At 47.0% G+C, this 16,202-nt stretch overlaps 1 protein-coding gene across 12 annotated transcripts in view; it reads left to right on the plus strand.

Annotated features, from left to right (window-relative positions):
• syne1b (spectrin repeat containing, nuclear envelope 1b) overlaps positions 1 to 16,202 on the plus strand; it is an 834,787-nt gene that overhangs the window by 405,035 nt on the left and 413,550 nt on the right. For all 12 annotated transcript variants that reach the window (XM_085981815.1, XM_085981811.1, XM_085981814.1 and 9 more), the window contains 3 exons: positions 7,031 to 7,195; positions 8,759 to 8,931; positions 9,936 to 10,089. In XM_085981815.1, coding sequence (XP_085837941.1) covers positions 7,031 to 7,195; positions 8,759 to 8,931; positions 9,936 to 10,089 — 492 coding nt within the window. The remainder of the gene's footprint in view (positions 1 to 7,030; positions 7,196 to 8,758; positions 8,932 to 9,935; positions 10,090 to 16,202) is intronic.

Consider the following 16,202-nt stretch of genomic DNA (forward strand, 5'->3'; position numbering starts at 1 on the left):
GCGACAGACCCTGAGCGACAGACCCTGAGCGACAGACCCTGAGCCACAAGCCCTGAGTCACATGCCCTGAACCGCAGACCCTGAGCGACAGACCCTGAGCGACAGACCCTGAGGCACAGACCCTGAGCGACAGACCCTGAGCGACAGACCCTGAGCGACAGACCCTGAGTGACAGACCCTGAGCCACAGACCCTGAGCCACAGACCCTGAGAGACAAACCCTGAGTCACAGACCCTGATTCACAGACCCTGAGCAACCTGAGCGACAGACCCTGAGCAACAGAAGTACAGATGAATGAAAAGTCCTGTGAGAGATGTGTGTAAAGTCTGGGAGCATTCGGAGTTGCTTGTGACCTGAGGAGCTGATTCTTTTTCACCCGGTTTCGGTTTCAATTCATTGCGCTAGTTGTCGTGAAACGCTCACATTAGACAATATTTTGAGAGTAAGCAGGGCGACAAAGCACCTCAATGTAATAAATAAACTGCATGGCACATTTAAACCGTTTTACATTTAAGGAAATAGTCACTTTAGTCAACTAGATGTAGCCTAGGGTGCGAAACTAAGAAAGAAAGACTTGCATTTCTATAGCGCCTTTCACGACCTCAGGACGCCCCAAAGTGCTTTGTAGCCAATTAAATCATTTTTGAAGTGTAGTCACTGTTGTAATGTAGGAAATGTAGCCGCAAATATGCTCACAGCAAGCTCCCACAAACAGCAATGAGATAATAGCCAAATTATCTGTTTTGGTGATGTTGATTGAGTGATAAATATTGGCCAAGGCACCAGGGAGAACACCCCTGCTCTTCTTCAAAATAGTGCCATGGGATCTTTTATGTCCACCTGAGAAGGCAGATGGGACCTCGGTTTAATGTCTCATCCTAAAGACAGCACCTCTGACAATGCAGCCTAGATTATGTGTTCAAGTTTGTGGAGCGGGACTTGAGCCCATAGCCTTCTGACACAGAGGCAAGAGTGCTACCACTGAGCCACAGCTGACTAATAGCTTCCTGCACATGCAGGGATCTGTGAAGTTATTCAGATTGCACATTTGGAGGTGATTGGTCCTCGATTTTGATCTGTCAGTGCCATTTGTAAAGGACTTCGTTCTCCAGCCGCATACAATGGACGCACTTTGTGAATTCGGGAGTCGAAATCAATGAGTCTGATTTACGGCGAGCGCAATTTCCCATTCATTAAAATCGATGAGCGGAAAATTGCGGAGACTGCGAATCGGGTGCGCCGGTCTCCGCCTCAGGACTCCCCAGTCAGTGCTCCTGTTGCGTTGAAGCTACGGTCCAAGAGTGTTATTTTGTAAAGTTTATCCCTTGGCGCTTGAATGACTTGTACGAGTGAATTGCACTTCCAAATGAATAGAATACGCCCGTTGAGTGTTCTGATTACACACTTAAGGGTAAATCGTATCAACAGGTGTTCCCAGAGTGGAGCCCTGCCGGCTGGGAGCGCTCCCATGATTTTCGGGATACTACACCTTTGGCTTCTCATCACTTTTCCACAGTCACCCACCCGCATGGACCAAAGGCGTGTCTACCTGTAGGCTTCTGTACCTCTGCTTTGCGCCCTCTTTCCACAAAGGCATCGGTTAACATTTAGCAGCTAGTTACCCCTATTCCAAGTGGCCTAAGTCGTTAACTGCTGCAGGCTCCTCTTTGCCATTGCCGTTTGTGGTGGGATCTCCATGAACCAGAGCTTAGTCCCGATGGTGGAGAGAATGATGGAGGAGCAGGAAGTGAGCACGGCCCTCTAGTTCAGGAACTACACTCAGCAGCAGCAGGCTGTGGAACAGGTGCGTTCAGCCGGCGCGCAAAGCTCTGCATTGTGATGGACTTCAGCTATGTGGCTAGACTGGAGAAGCTGGGTGTGGTGTATGTGCCTTTAAGAGCCCCCTGTGTACTGTAATGCTGGTAATGGCCACTCGGGCTATATAAGCCTGTATCTTGTCTTGTATCTGTTAGTTCACCTCCAGACTTTGTTCAGTAAACACCTGTGAAACCTACTCCTGCCTTCCGTGTCTCTATTAACACACGGATACAACAGTGGCGACGAAGTGGAAACGGACTTACCTGCAATTTGGCAGCACCTCAAGAAGATCGATTCCTCAGACGAAAGTCAAAGAAAAGCAAGAAAAAAAAAAAAACCTGTGGTTTCACCAGCTAGCCGAGCTGGTGGCAGGTACTGCAATAATCCTTCCTGGGTGGCGGGCTGGGGCTCCATCAGCTGGCTCTGCAGCGGGGCTGAGCAGCGAAGGCGGAGGCAAACACAGACAGAGGGGGGGAGCACTCGGGAGATGGCCGGCACTGCAAAGCAGGTCGGCGTTCGGACAAGCAGAGGGAGGGAAAAGTCCCAGAGAGTCCGGCGGGAACGAGTCTCCACCTGTAAATAAAAACCGCGGAAAACAGCATTGTCAGCAGCAGCAGCGGCGGGAAAGCGCGGGAGGCGCCATTTTTTTCCCCCAAGATGCCTAAGGCTGGCAATATTAATGCTTTCAATAACGATATAGAGAATTGGACCACATATGTGGAAAGAGTGGAGAAATATTGCACAGCGAATGAAATAAAAGATGATAAGGCATCGGTACTTCTAAATCTAATGGGCGCAAGGACATACGGGCTGTTACGAAACTTAATCACTCCAGCCAAACCGATGGACAAGAATTTTAAGGAGATTGTTGATACCCTACACTGCCAATTCGGGACAGGACAGGCAGATTCTCTACGAGACAAATTCGTCTGCGGTCTCCTAAGTGAAGGAACACAAAAAAAACTACTTTCTGAGAAAGATTTGACACTGGACAAGGCTTTCAGTGTGGCTGTATCATACGAAGCAGCAGCAAGAGGAGCTGCAAAGATACAGCAAAAGCCACAGGACTTCGGCACCCATGAAATGACACGGGGTTTTGAGAGATGTTATCGCTGCGACAGATCCACCCATGACCAGAGGGACTGCTGGTTCAAGGACAAAGTATGCAGGCAATGCGGAAAGATGGGACACATTACACGTGTATGCCGATCTGGAAACAAAAAATCCACTGACAGAAAAAAAATCAATCAAGAAAAGTACAGAAAGGTACAAATGATGACAGACAGTAGCTCCGAAGACCAGAAGAGCGATAGCGACTCCGGAAACAAGAGACTAAGCTCTCTCAAATTACATAATGTAATTGCCAAAGAAGATTACCAGACCATTTGGGTTACCCTCACAATAGCGGGGTCCCCAGTTAAAATGGAGCTAGATACAGGATCAGCTCTGACCGTCATAAGTAGACGGGATTACGAGCGGCTATTTCCGCATATACCTTTGAAAGACACATCCATTACCTTGAAAACATATACAGGGCAGAAAGTATACCCCAAAGGGAAAATAAATGTGCCTGTTGTATACAACGGCAAGGAAATACAGAAGTTGTATTTATACGTTCTGCAAGATGGTGGTCCACCGCTGTTCGGACGTGAATGGATCAGGAAGATACGTTTGGACTGGCACTCCATTCAGGCACTGACGGCGACCAGTAAGAAAAAAAAATGATGATGACATCATACCTGAACGATTAAAAGACATCTTGGCCAACGCCAAAGAAGTGTTCCAACAGGAACTAGGAGCCTTGAAAGGCGTCACCGCCTCAATAAAGGTGGAAGATGCGGCAATTCCCAAGTTTTTTAAGGCAAGGCCGGTGCCATACGCAATTCATCCAGCAGTCGAGGCAGAGCTGGAGAATTTGGAAAAGACAGGCGTGTTATCCAAGATAGATTGGAGCGAGTGGGCAACACCCATCGTCCCAGTCATGAAGAAAACGTTAAATAATGATAAATCTGAAGAACAGAGAAAAATTCGCATCTGTGGGGACTTCAAGGTGACTGTAAACCCAGTCCTTCACACGGTACAGTATCCTCTTCCGAGGATAGAAGATATTTTCGCCTCACTATCCGGAGGGAAACGTTTCACAAAAATTGACTTGGCACAGGCATATCTACAGATGGAGGTTGAGGAGGCCTCTAAAAAGTATCTCACAATAAACACACACAAAGGCCTGTACCAGTACAATCGACTGGTTTTCGGAATAGCATCAGCTCCAGCTATCTGGCAAAGAGCTATGGAACAAGTCCTGCAAGGGATTCCTGGGACTCAATGCTACCTAGACGACATCCTTGTAACAGGAGAAAACGACAACGAACACCTTGCCAATTTGGAGAAGGTACTCACTAGGCTGAGAGAACGGGGCCTACGAGCAAACTGCCCCAAGTGCGAATTTTTTCAGAAACAAATATCATATTGTGGCCACATAATTAATGAAGAAGGGTTGCATAAGTCCCCTGAGAAAATTGAAGTGGTCATAAAAGCACCAGCACCTGAAAATGTCTCACAATTAAGGTCGTTCCTGGGATTGATAAATTATTACCATAAATTTTTACCAAACTTGTCAACTGTTCTGCACCCTCTTAACGAACTGCTACAAACGGGAGTAATTTGGGAATGGAGCGAGGACTGTAAACGTGCCTTCCATAAATGTAAAGGCTTGATCACGTCCAAGGAAGTTTTGGCTCATTACAACCCATCACTGCCAATCAGACTGGCGTGCGATGCATCCCCTTATGGCGTAGGAGCGGTATTATCACATAGATTCCCTGATGGCTCAGAACGGCCGATAGCTTTTGCGTCACGCTCATTGAACTCAGCTGAGCGTAACTATGCCCAGATCGACAGGGACGCACTCAGCCTGGTATGGGGAGTGAAGAAATTGAACCATTACCTACACGGACAAAAATTTACCTTGTTGACTGACCATCAACCCCTCATCTCCATATTCAACCCTAAAAAGGGTGTTCCCATTATGACAGCGCAAAGGCTACAGAGGTGGTCCCTTTTCCTAGGGGCACACCAATATGACATAGAATACAAAGGATCAAAACAGCATGGGAATGCTGACGGTTTATCGCGCCTACCGTTGCCAATGGTAGAAGAGGCACCTACAGTAGACCCAGTGGAGATGTTCCACTCAACCATAGTGGAATGTCTACCAGTAACAAATTCTGCCATTGAAAAGGAAACGAGAAATGACCCGACTCTCTCACGAGTCTACGATTTAACGGTGAAGGGATGGCCAGCACATGGCGAACCACTGTTGCCAGCATTCTTGCAAAGAAGAGAACAGCTGTCAGTGTGCCGAGGAACCTTGATGTGTGGATCCAGAGTGGTGATTCCACCCAAACTCCAGGATAAAGTGCTAAAGGAGCTTCACGAGGGGCATCTGGGTGGAGTGAAAATGAAGAACCTAGCCAGAGCATTTGTGTGGTGGCCAGGTATCGATGGAGACATCGAAGAAATGACCAAGAGCTGCCTAGGATGCCAGAAGGTCCAAAACGCCCCACCACAAGCCCCTCTACATCCATGGGAGTGGCCCTCATCTCCATGGCAAAGGGTACACATCGACTTTGCTGGTCCATTTATGGACTCAATGTTCTTAATCGCGGTTGATGCACACTCCAAGTGGCCGGAGGTAATAAAGATGTCCTCCACCACCACGGAAAAAACCATCACAGTATTAAGGACCATATTTGCCAGGAATGGGCTGCCTGAACAGATCTGTTCTGATAATGGACCGCAATTTGTGTCCGAAGAATTCAGGAAGTTCTTAAAAAACAATGGGGTTAAGCACTACACGTCCGCCCCATACCATCCCGCCACCAATGGATTGGCTGAAAGGTTTGTCCAGACCTTCAAGAAGGCCATAAAGGCCATGGGCAATGAAGACATAAAACTTCAGCATAAGGTAGATAACTTCTTGTTTGCATACAGGAATGCAACACATGTGGTTACAAACCAAACTCCCGCCATGATGTTCTTCAATAGAAGCCTAAGATGCCGGCTGGATTTGATCAAGCCAAACATCAGAAGGGACGTGGAGAACCGGCAATTTCAAGGCATGAATGAAAGGCCAACTAGAACCTTCCAGATAGGTCAACAAGTTTTGGCCCGGGACTACCGTACCGAGAAATGGCAGCCTGGAACTATTTGCACACGACTAGGACCGCTGATGTATACTGTGGACATTGGAGAAAGCATAATAAGGCGCCATGCTGACCAGATCATAGAGTCATCCGAAAAGGGACAACCTACACCACAACTCTATATGCCTAATGATGAAGTAGAGATACCCATAGTATCTACCTCCGATCCGGTGATACTGGAACCAGATGAACCTGACACTGGCATTCAAGCCGAATCAGCCTTGCCAAAAGAACCTACTACACCACCAGAAACTACTACACCACCGAGGCGTTATCCAGACCCAGTCAGGAAGCCTCCAGAAAGACTGACTTATAATTGATTAACTGCAGCAATGTGTAGATTGTAACATGTTAATTAATGATTACTTAAAATATTATGTACTGGTTGTCTAAAAGGGAAGGAATTGTGGTGTATGTGCCTTTAAGAGCCCCCTGTGTACTGTAATGCCGGTAATGGCCACTCGGGCTATATAAGCCTATATATTGTCTTGTATCTGTTAGTTCACCTCCAGACTTTGTTCAGTAAACACCTGTGAAACCTACTCCTGCCTTCCGTGTCTCTATTAACACACGGATACAACACTGGGGTTGTTCACCTTAGAGCGGAGAAGGTTAAGAGGAGATTTAATAGAGGTTTTCAAAATGATGAGGGGTTTTGTAATGTAAATAAGGAAAAACTGTTTCCAGTGGCAGGAGGGTCGATAACCAGAGAATACAGATTTAACATAAATGGCAAAAGAACCAGAGGGGAGATGAGGAAATTTTATTTTACACAGCGCGTTACTGTGATCTGGAATGCACTGCCTGAAAGGGTGGTGGAAGCAGAATAATAACTTTCAAAAGGAAAAATAGCAGTGTTGGAGCTAACCCAGCCTTCGTACTACTATTGCTCGCAAAGTGGCTCGGATAGTGTGAAGAACTCTGGGCCGGAGTTTGCAGAAACAAAACGTAAAATGGAATCGGGAAATGTTTTTGTGATGGTTGCTTCTACCCTTTTTGGATTTCAGGAGAAGGCTTTACGAGTTCAGCGAACTGTGACAGAACACCAGCAGTTCTCGCAGGGACTGAAGGAGCTGCAAGACTGGCTGGCCGATGCCAGGCACATGCTGGAGTCCTACTGCACTCCCACTGCCGATAAAAACATGCTAGACAGTCGTATGGCAAAGGTCGAGGTGAGTTCCATAGGATACGTTTACACCACAGGACCGGTTTTGCACATATACAGTCCCGGCTTGGAACCTCACCCAGGGGAAGAGCAGATCAGGTGCACATTCTGCACAATTCTCTGCCCATTATGTTGGCCAGAACACTGGGGAGAACTCCCCTGCTCTTCTTCGAATAGTACCGTGGGATCTTCTACATCCACCTGAGAGGGCAGACGGGGCCTCGGTTTAACGTCTCATCTGAAAGACGGCATCTCCGACAGTGCAGCACTCCCTCAGTACTACACTGAGAATGTCAGCCTGGATTAGGTGCTCAAGCCCTATACTTGGTTACACAGTCAGTGATTAATGTGCGTGACCTACTTCTTTAAAGGTTCTTCATTATTGTAGTTTTACGGGAGTTAGCTGCTCAATGGACTTTATCAAACAGAAGGACTCGTACATCAGGAGATAAGCAATACTATAAAGTTCTTTGGTGTTGCTGTAGAGGTACGTTCAGCTATCCAGATAAATATTAGGGTTGAAAGTGGGAGATCTTGAATGTCTTATAGCTGAGAAGGTGTTAATTTTACTTGTAGAAAATTATAGAAGGGGATAGACTCAGAAAAATTTGGGAATTTGTCTAGTCTGTGGTGTCACGTTTGAGTGTCACCCGACACACACAGGGGTAGGTTTTCAGTTTCACCCCCGGGTGGTGATCTGACAGAGCAGAGCAGTAGAATGAAGTGGAAATGGGAGATGGTTCTGTGAAATGAGGGCGACCCACTCCATCAGGTCACTGCGCTGGAGCAGAAGATGAAAATCTGTCCCTGTATTCTTTTCAAGTAACTGCCGATATTGGCACCATTTAAAGAAGTTTATAACCGTCTTAATGTGAGGAACATACTTCTGTTTCTCAATCCTATTTTGTTGCCGTACTTTCTCATCCTTGTGTGATTCTGTTCTCATTCACCCAAGTCACTGGACTGAGCAGTATCCAACTGTATGTAATTAAACCCCTAACATACACAGGCAAAATGTCACGGTGGTGGACAGAATTATTCATTGTCTGGCGAATTGCAAAAAATATTCTAAACAGACATCAACTTCTCAATGTTTAGGAATCCACCACCAGCGTACCGTGGCTGCAGTGTGTACCATCTACAGGATGCACTGCAGCAACTCACCAAGGTTTCTTCGGCAGCTCCTCCCAAACCTGCGACCTCTACTGCGTAGAAGGACAAGGGCAGCAGGCGCATGGGAATACCATCCCCTCCCAAGTTCCCCTTCAAGTTTCACACCATCCTGACTTGAATGTATATCACCGTTCCTTAATCGCCTCTGGGTCAAAATCCTGGAACTCCCTCCCTACCAGCACTGTGGGAGCACATTCACCACACGGACTGCAGCGGTTCAAGAAGAAGGCTCACCACCTTCTCAAGGGCAATTAGGGATGGGCAATAAATGCCGGCCTTGCCCGTGAGGCCCAAATCCCAGGTAATGAATTTTTAAAAATCCTCCTCCAGGATGGGTAGCGAGAAGCTGACAGTTTGTGGGCCTCTATTAATTGGAATTGAATCGCTCTTTCGACAGGCTCTGCTCGCTCTCAGACAGGAGAAGGAGATCCAGCTGAAGATGGTGCTGACCCGAGGGGAGTCTGTTCTGAGGAGCACCTCCCTCGAGGGCACAGCCGCTATTCGCAAACAGATGGAAGATCTGAAAGATTCCTGGGACTCGCTCCTCTCCTTCTCTATTCAGTGCAAAAGGTCAGTCCCTGCTCATCTGTGATAGAATTAGGGGAGTGCATCAAACTCAGCCAAGGCCTCTGCAGTGATGGTGAGGTGGCGGCCACTGATTGAAGTAACCATCTACGGCAATCACTGTACTTCTGAATACTAATCATGGGGTGGAAATTCCTGCAGCTCTGAGATTTGCCTTGGGCCTCGTTATCGTCATCTGTAGTTATCTAGTGAATGACCAGCTAATTTGTGTTTGGTGGTGTTGGTTAAGGGAGGAGTGTTGGCTCGGACACCAGGAGAACTCCTTCTCCTTTCTGAATAGTGCCATGGCATCCTTTGCATTCACCCGAGAGGGCAGACGGGGCCTCGGTTTAACGTCTCATCTGAAAGACGGCCCCTCTGACAGTGAAGCACTCCCTCAGTACTGCACTAGGGATGTCAGCCTGGATTATGTGCGCAAGTCTCTGGAATGGGGCTTGAGCCCATGACTTCTGACTCAAAAGATAGAGTGCTACCACTGAGCCAAGATGTGGTTTTAAAAAAGTAGACATTTTCATACCAACATTTTGCATGATTTGCTACGATATATTGAAGAGCTTAATGCATGTTTCACTATTTGCTGTCATTATTTTCAGTTCGTCACTCCCTCTGATGCACTTCATCATAGAGAGTGACTAACTGAAGCAATTGATTTTGAAATGTCCTCACGCTGTGCTGAGTGTGACTTCATAAACCAGAAACCACTTATTCTTTATTCTAAAAGCACATTGAACGTCTTTCAATAATTGTGCGACACTGTCCCACGAACCCCACAACATGTTAGTAATCCTCCAGCTGAAATAAGTTGCAGTCACAAGAATGATGTAAGTGTCAGTCAGGCAGGAAGTGAAATTTACAAGACACGGGCAGAAAACGCTGCGACTATTTTAATTGAAGATTGACCTCTGGCTGTGGGGTGGATAATATGAATTAGCCTTTTAGATATACTGTATTACACTAATATAATTTTTCTTTTTCAATTCTGTGTTCAGTCAACTGGAAGGTGCGTTATCCCAGTGGACCAGTTACCAGGATGATGTCAGACAGTTTATGAGCTGGATGGATCGGATGGAGGGAGATCTGAAGGCCTCTGAACGACAATGTACAGAACTTAGGGACAAAGCATCAGGATTGGGCAAAGCCAAGGTATGTGGAGGCTTGGAATGAACAAAACCTGCCCTCTGGCAAGACAGAGTTGTTAAGTATGTGTATTGTATTGAACAATTAACACAAAGACTTAAACGTATAACTCAAACAGGTCTTTACTGGTTGGAGGTAGGGACTATACATAGGTCTTTACTTCATGCCCACAGGCGGGAACTGAGGGGAGATCAGTACCCACAGTACTATTTATACCCCTATGGCCAGGAGTGGTACTGCGTATCACTACGCCCAACAAGTAGTGCAGTCCTGTCCATAGGTTCAAAGTAGCACACATATTACATACACAACATTCCTCCCTTCCTAGCTTTACAGTCATCTCCCCATTTAACATAACGTAATAACATATATACATATATAACTTCAGGTTTACATAACAGAATAACATAGATACATAGATAACTTCATGTCAAAACAGATCACAGATTCAGTCTCTGCGGAAAACAGTTCACAGATTCAATCTCTGTGGTGGAGTCGGTTCACGTTGCTGGAGTGACTCATTCAATAGTCCTTCCATGGATTTAACAGTTTGAACTTCCGAACTGAATTGGCTCCGTTCGGAGGGACCACGTGTGTGATCTGGTAGAGGTAATAATGGTTCAGATGGGTCATCTTCTGTTTCGACTTTTCCTTTTCTGCTTCTTGGAGACTCTCTGGGCTCCACTGTCAGCTGCCAGCTGCATGCGCAGTTCCTCCTTCTCTCCCTCCTTTTTCCGTAGTAGAGCCACCTTCTCCCGATGTTCCGTAGACTTTCGGTGCTCCTCCATGATTTCTGTATGGTGGGAGTCGAAGTTACAAGTTGGGCAGGACAGGACATAGTAATATTCGGTGTCGTCCTGATCTAGGCCAGCGAGAGGGTCTTCTATTTCCTCCATACCCAGCTGGGCGTTAGCCAGCTTTTGTTCCAAGTCCAGACATCTTTCCTGAAGAGACTTCTTCATGCGTACCTCTTCATCCAGCTTTTTCTGGGCTTTCAGCAAGTCGTTTACTAATGACCTCATTTGAGATTTTACTACTTCAACTTCTTTTGGAGATTGATTGATCGGACTATTCAATCCCTCTACCGGAGCAGCTGTTTCAGCGGTCTGTTGTTCTACGTTGACGTGAGTCAGCGTACTTTTGGCATCCAAGGGCTGCTCTGTTGCAGTCATCTCAGTCTGTGTTGCCACCTCAGCTCTTCCAATAACCTTTGAGAGCTCCGAACCCCTTTCGTTTGAATATTGAAGTTCGTGTTCAAGTTTTTCCCATTTCAGAGTCCTGTCCTTCAGCATATGCAGGAGTTGGCTGACCGTTAACTCCTCTGACATCAGACGTTTTGTGTGCTCCTGCTCCATTTTCTCCATCAGCTGCTTCTGTTGTCTTTCCAGATTCTCCAACTCTATATCAAAGAACTCTTTCGTTGCATTCAACTCTTGCTCAAAACGGCGAAGCATTTGTTCTAATTGCTGTTGTAGTTTGAAATGGAGTTGAGTTCGAGCCCGGTGTCCCTCAGAAATGGGCACATCAGTAGACTTGCCAGACTCAGAATCCACAGTTAAACTATGTTGTTGTTGCTCAGTGGAATTCTGTGCTGAAACTTTGTCTTTTGCACCTGAGTTGGGCTTACCATCATCCGTTCCAGAGTCTGGGCCGACTATCTTCACCGAGTTCTCACTCGTTATTGTTTGTAGGAAATGCCAGTCCATATTCATTTTCCTAATCCACTCCCGTCCTAGTAGTGGAGAACCTCCTTCAGATATCACATATAAGTCCATTATTTGACTGTCTTCGCCCTTGTGGGCCACTGCAACCTCTATTTTCCCGATGGGGTACACTCTTTGCCCCGTGTATGTTTTCAATATAATCCCCGTATCCTGTAGGGGAATATGTTGGAATAACTTTCCGTAATCTTTCTTATTTATGACCGTCAATGCCGATCCAGTGTCCAATTCCAGTTTTACTTGGACTCCTTCTATCTGAAGAGTGACCCAAATTGTCTGGAGGTCTGCACCCTTACCAGCGTTGAGTACTCTTAAGCTAGCCAGTTCATTACAGCTTAAGCTAGCCAGTTCATTACTGCTAGCGTCTGAATCGGACTCCTGTTCGGTCACCTTGTGTACCTTTGCGTATTTTCCTTGCGGTGACTTCTTGTTGCTGGTCTTCTTCCCTGACCTGCATACTCTAGCTATATGTCCAAGCCTACCACAAGTTCTACATTCTTGGTTTTTAAACCAACACTGGTTCTGATCATGCGTTGTCTTTCCACAACGATAACATTTGCCAGAACTCACACCCAATTTGTGTGCACTGAGCTCCGGTGACCGTAGCTGCATTACTGCCGTGCCTCTCGCTGCGGCTTCGTGTGCTGCTGCCATAGTGACCGCCTTCTCAAGCGTCAGCTCATTCTCCTCGAGCAGTCGCTTTTGTGTATCCTGTTTAAATAAACCACACACAAATTTGTCTCGAAGTGCCTCTGTCAGTCCCGTTCCAAACTGGCAATATTTCGCTAATTTACGCAATTCCAGCAAATAATCAGCATTGCTTTCATGCTGTAGCTGCCTTCTGTCGTAAAATTTAAATCGTTCCGCTAGCATCAGCGGCGTGGGGTTTAGATGATCTTTCAGGACAGTAACAATCTCATCGAACGTCTTATCCGCCGGTTCATCTGGTGATAACAGGTGTTTCAATTGCCCGTATGTCTTCGCACCCATTAAATTTAATAATGTTAGAGCTTTATCTTGGTCACGAATTTTATTGGCCTTACAATAATGTTTTACTCTTTCAACATATATGGCCCAATCTTCGAGGTCACTATCAAAGGTGCTAATATTCCCGTGTTTAGGCATTGTAGATTTGCAATTTCTCAGATTTTATTTTGTTTACTTGTTATCAAAGATGGCGGCTTCCCGCTCTTGCCGTCGTCCTCCGCCCACAAAATGGCGGTTTTCCCGCGCTTGGCGGTCTTCACCCGTCCCCCGACGCCGTCTCCCTTCAGCTCCCGAGTGCGGCCCTTATCTTCGCCGCGATCGCCCGAGTGCGGCCCTTATCAGCGGATGCGATCGCTGGATAGCGAAGTGGCTCCCGACCGAAGCGGCTCTTGCTCGCTCCCTCCCGGGCTCTGGCTTACCCGCTCGCGCGTTTCACCGCGGCTCTTATCAGGGATTGCGATCGCCCTTATCTTCTCCAACTTCCCCAGCCCTGTCTTTGTAGCCAACACTGCACGGCTTACCCCACCACCTAGGTTGAACAAGGAAACTGCGGAAAGACTTCTGTCAGTCGCTGGAAGCTGTCAGGATGGCTGCTGCATTCCAGTGCTCAGTCGCTGATGGAGGCTTCAGAGTCCTAAAGCCTGTCGTTTCTAGTGGGGTGGTGATGTTTGAAACCTCTCTTCAACTGCCGCAGGGTAAGAACCTGACTCGTCGCCAGTGTTAAGTATGTGTATTGTATTGAACAATTAACACAAAGACTTAAACGTATAACTCAAACAGGTCTTTACTGGTTGGAGGTAGGGACTATACATAGGTCTTTACTTCATGCCCACAGGCGGGAACTGAGGGGAGATCAGTACCCACAGTACTATTTATACCCCTATGGCCAGGAGTGGTACTGCGTATCACTACGCCCAACAAGTAGTGCAGTCCTGTCCATAGGTTCAAAGTAGCACACATATTACATACACAACAAGAGTGAAGTTCAGCTGACCTAAACTTAGGTCTTAGGTCAGAAATGCAACACTCTAGGATCGCAGCAAGCTGGCAAACATTATCAGTGTTAAAACACCAATGAAGATTGCTCAATCCTCAGCATACTCCCATATTAAAATATGAAAGAAAGGGACCCGCTTCTATATACAACTTACCTCAGGACTTCCCAAAACACTCTACACCCAGTGTGTTACTTCTGAAATGCAGCCATTGTTGGATGGACAAACGAATCTTAGAAGGACAGGTTAACAAAGCAGTTAATAAAGCATTTGGGATCTTGGGGGGAGAAATTCAGTATCGCCCCGTTTAGGGCGCGATTATCAGCCGGGTGCAAAGTTTAGCACCTGGCGCTAATTATCGCCTCCGACTGCAAACTTGGCTTCTATCGCCCCTGGAGGTGATTGGAGCGCTAAATCAGGCGCTACACACCTCTCTTAAGGCGCTAACGCCGAGGAGCGAGGCACTACCTCAGAGCGCTGGCGAAGCTCATGTAATGTCAGTCAGCAATGGAACACAGACACAGGAACACATGGAACGCCGGCCAGTTCGTAAAGGGGAGGGTTGATCTAGCACTCCATCCACACCCTGCTCATTGCAGCATTGAATCACGGCCTGGAGAGACCTGTACATCAAATCTGTTGGAAAGAACAATGGAGAGGCCCAGGGAAAGACCTCAGAGTGCAGCCCCCATCGTCTCTTCTAAATCGATGCAAGGAAGATCAAATCAAAAAGAACCTGCAAAGTGCTGCTCAGTACCCAAAACTCCTCAACACAGCTTTGAATATCTCCTGCAGTCTCTCTCTCTCACTTAGAATGTGTGGTGCAAAAACTTTGCCAAAAAAAAGGCAGGAAGCGGTCACCTTTAAATAGCGCTCCCCCAGTCCCTTCCCAACTGCAAAACGCTTCCCTCAACCTGTCGTTGCTAGCGGCAGGCGGTAAGACAGGGGGCACCACTCAATATCTGGTCCGGGGCATTGCACGCTCGACTGACGTCACGATCTATGGGTGCAGGAGATCGTAGCGGTAGTGTTTAGCGCCGCCGCAAAGTGTCTAGTCAATTTCGTGAGCAACGCAAACATCGCTGCACACGGGTGCTAGTTGCTTTGCGCCCCAGTAGCGCCCTCTTAAGGCTTTAATTTTCCCCCTTGGGCTTTATAAATAGAGGCATAGGGCTCGATTTTCCAAGCCCCGAGGAGGCGGGTTTGGAGGTGGGAGTGGTGGGAAAACTGCAGAATCGTGGGGCAGGAACCCATCCCGCCCCAACCCAGCTCCGTGCCAATGCCCCAGGAGGCGGGTACCCGACCTGTGCTGGGAGCCGGATCCCCGAGGTGGGAAGGGGATTACTGCCAATTAACTGCCTGTTAACAGGTAGTTAACAGGCAGTTTTTTGCCAAATCCCTATTTTTAGCCCTGAAGTGCAGGCTGTCCAACAGCTCCAAACCACGCCAAGTTAGCGAGGTGGACCGTCGGTTTGCAGGGGTTGCAGGGGTCGAGATGTCCGTTGTGCAGGTGAGCGATGGGTGCATGTGTGCAGAGGTAAGTGTGTGAGGTAAGTGTAAAGTGTTTTATTAAGTTTTACTTTACTTTCTCCTGCAGGCTCCTTCCTTCAGGTCTCAGGAGTCCCTCAGCTCACCGGCACAGAAAGCAGAATGGCCGCTGAACTGTCAAAAACTGCAGCCTCTGCTTTCTGGTCTGGAGAGTTCTCTAACTGAGTCTGAGTAGAAGGACTCAAGTTAGAAGACAGATTGTCAGTGTTTGACAGCTTCACAGAGCTGTCAAACGCTGATTTTTCATCTGTCAAAAGCTCTTGACAGATGAAATGTCAATCACTGACGTCACCATGAAGGGATAATTACAAGTCCTAGCCCTTCCCGGGATAACCCAAATCAGGCGTATTCCCCAGACGTTCACCCTCAACTTAAGTTAGAGATAGCTGAATTCCATAAAACACTTAAATGGGTCGAAAGGTTCAGGCTATCTCTCCCTTAAGGAAAGGAACGACTGAAGATGTTACTGTCCTCCAGATAGCATTCATAATAAGTTTAACTAGACTGTAACCTTCTGGATATTATGAGGGTCCGGAATACCCCCCAGAATTCTGCAACTCCTTACAAAAGAGTATACAGAAATTGGGTTCGCGAGTTTATACAGAATTAGTCTTTGAGACAATTCTAAAAATATATAGGTTTATTTAAGAGCCGACATTCAGTTAACAGCTGTTGAATCAGTTACAGCATAGAAACATAGAAGATAGGAGCAGGAGTAGGCCATTTGGCCCCTTGAGCCTGCTCTGCCATTCAATGCGATCATGGCTGATCATCCAAATTCAGTACCCGGTCCCTGCTTTCTCCCCATACCCCTTGATCCCTTTAGCCTTGAGAAATATATCCAACTCCTTCTTGAATATATTTAATG

Source organism: Somniosus microcephalus, chromosome 3 (assembly GCF_052327205.1).
Source record: "Somniosus microcephalus isolate GS21.2 chromosome 3, FLI_Smic_1.0, whole genome shotgun sequence".
NCBI classification, from domain to species: Eukaryota; Metazoa; Chordata; class Chondrichthyes; order Squaliformes; family Somniosidae; genus Somniosus; species Somniosus microcephalus.